This window comes from Diabrotica virgifera, chromosome 7, assembly GCF_917563875.1.
Source record: "Diabrotica virgifera virgifera chromosome 7, PGI_DIABVI_V3a".
NCBI lineage: Eukaryota > Metazoa > Arthropoda > Insecta > Coleoptera > Chrysomelidae > Diabrotica > Diabrotica virgifera.
The window spans coordinates 92055610-92058145 of NC_065449.1; the positions used below are offsets into that span (position 1 = coordinate 92055610).

The following is a 2536-nucleotide window of genomic DNA, read 5'->3' on the forward strand; positions in this document are numbered from 1 at the left end:
TCGGTGAAACTCTCCCATAGATCCCTACCGAAGGGCGTTGACGCCTAAGAACGGTGTATACATACAATATCTGGGACACGTAATGAGGGGACAACGATCTGAACTGCTAAGACTGGTCATACAGAGAAAGATAAGAGGAGGAAGGAGTATAGGAAGAAGGAGAGTGTCATGGTTGAAGAATTTAAGGGACTGGTTTAAATGCAGTTCTATAGAACTCTTCAGAGCAGTGGTAGATAGAGTAAAGAGAGTGATGATGATATCCAACCTCCAATTGAGAGACGGTACTTAAAGAAGAAAGACTAATGCACAGTGAATTGCAAGAGCTTTCAAATCTTACTTGTCCTCCATTGCAAATAAACAAATGTTGGGGTTATTTTTACCTTGGCTTAGGTATTTTCGATTCATGTTATCTATTTCATAAAACTATGTATGCAATTATTTTTGTATTTCTGATAAAAGTCTAACCGAGAGGTCAGAGAACATTCTATTAATAGATATTTATTAGTCGATAACATTACTATGCATTCGTGACGTTTATCGAGTTTTATTGTTAACATAGTCACGTTGCGAAAAATTATGGCTAATTTTGAGTGTTTTGTTCAACAATATCCTTTGATATTTAATAACAGTGACATACCTGACTCATGGAAACCTCTACTGGGAAGTGTCTTTTCTTGCAGTCAGTGCCCAACTGTTTTTGATCAGATGCTACTTGGTAACCCACTAGATAACATAGCACTCGCTTTGAAAGACGATTTTGATTGGTTTCCAAAAAGTGATACATTATGGTCATTCACAAAACTTTGTAGACCTGAAGATGTGAAAGTGGTTATAGTTGGCCAGGATCCAAGTGATGCTAGTGCTACTGGACTGGCGTTTAGTAAAGATGTTGGTGAGGGGATTTATCAATCAACAGAAACTATTTTAGAAGAAGTTAGAAATGATATAGGTGAACACAACCTTAGACCTTTTCCAGAAGATTATGGAAATCTGGACTACTGGGCTAAACAAGGAGTCCTTCTCTTAAATTCAGCTCTAACAAAATCTCCACATAAGAGTCATCTGGAAATAGGATGGAAAACAATCGTAGCAGAATTAATTAAACAGTTGCAACAAATAAATAAAAATATAGTATTTGTGTTTTGGGGATGGCATGCTATGTTATTATCCCATAATGTTGAGTACGATGACTGGAATAAACTTGTCACCGGCCACCCATCTAAAAATAATGAAAAGAACGATTTTTTGGGCTGCAGACATTTTTCAAATGCTAATAGACGGTTAATAAAATACGGTATTGAACCTATAGATTGGTGTCCACTTCCCCCAAAAAATATTTCCTAATTGTGTGGATTATTATATATTTTTATGTTTCTAACTAAAAGTCCAGTTGGGTTAGATGAAAAAGGCTCAACCTTGCATGCCGAGCTGCCCAAAATTTTAGTATTCTAATCTTTAGGGTTAGTCACTAGTGTGTAAATTTAAAATTGCGACTAAATTCCATTGTTGCGTTAGCCACGCTGTTTATTTTAAAGAAAACCAAGATGGCGAATTTTGCTCAATATCTCCACCATTTTCAACTTTTCAACACAAATGGTAAGAACTGAATTAATTTTTGCAAATCCGATGTACTACAATTTCTTTTTTACAATTTTTTTGTGCGGTAAATGTTTTCCGAGTTATGGAGGGAAATAGTGAAGGGGAAGTAAACATAATTATTGAATTATCTCGTTTATTATTAAATTCGCGACATAACAGAATTATATTTTATATTTTTTTCCTCGTTTGTACATAAACAAAAATAAAACGAATTAAATTTTATAAAAATTTTTATTTCTTTGATTTTTTGTGCTATTTTGTGCAATCAATATTTAAGAATCTACGTTTATGATAAGCATAACGAGACATCTGATATTTTTCATAAACAGGAAATCAGTATATTTTTTAATTTGTGAAATTTGGGAAAAACTGAAATTTAGTTACATACATAAGTCTTGATTAAACAAAATTATGCATGTTGAGAAATGACTAAAGGTCCAAAATAATTCAATTGATTAAGTTCTTCTTCTTCTTTTTCTTTTACATAGGTAGTACTACCTGTTTTTCTTTAACAGTGCCTTTCATTCTGTCCCTAAATTGTCATTCCATTTTTTCCTTGGGCGTCATATACATGTTCTGCCTAACGGTGACTTGTCCTTGGGTATTCTTACTATCCTTGATTAAGACATCCTGCTTATCTGTTGATTCCACTCTTCTTTTCAGTTCTTTACCCAGGTATTTATATTGTCTACCCCACATATGCGTCTGATTTTCTCACGTCTTACTTTGTCCTGTAGTCCTTTTCCAGCAATCCTTCTTACGATCTTCATTTCGTTGGTCTCCAGATGTCTTTGTGTTTTGCTTGTTTCTGGTCTTGTTTCGGCCGTGTAAGTCATAACTGGCCTACTAACTGACATATATTCGGACCTTTGTTTCCACTCTTAGATGTTTGTTTTTCCAAATTGTGTCGTTTATGCATCCGGCCGTTCTATTGGCT

The 2536-nt window shown here is 34.5% G+C and overlaps 1 protein-coding gene across 1 annotated transcript; it reads left to right on the plus strand.

Moving 5' to 3' along the window:
* Nucleotides 1-576: 576 nt before the first annotated feature.
* On the plus strand, nt 577-1344 carry LOC126888556 (uracil-DNA glycosylase 1-like). Its single transcript, XM_050656903.1, has one exon. It carries the CDS (start codon nt 577-579, stop codon nt 1342-1344), a length of 768 nt encoding a protein of 255 aa, XP_050512860.1.
* Nucleotides 1345-2536: the final 1192 nt, after the last annotated feature.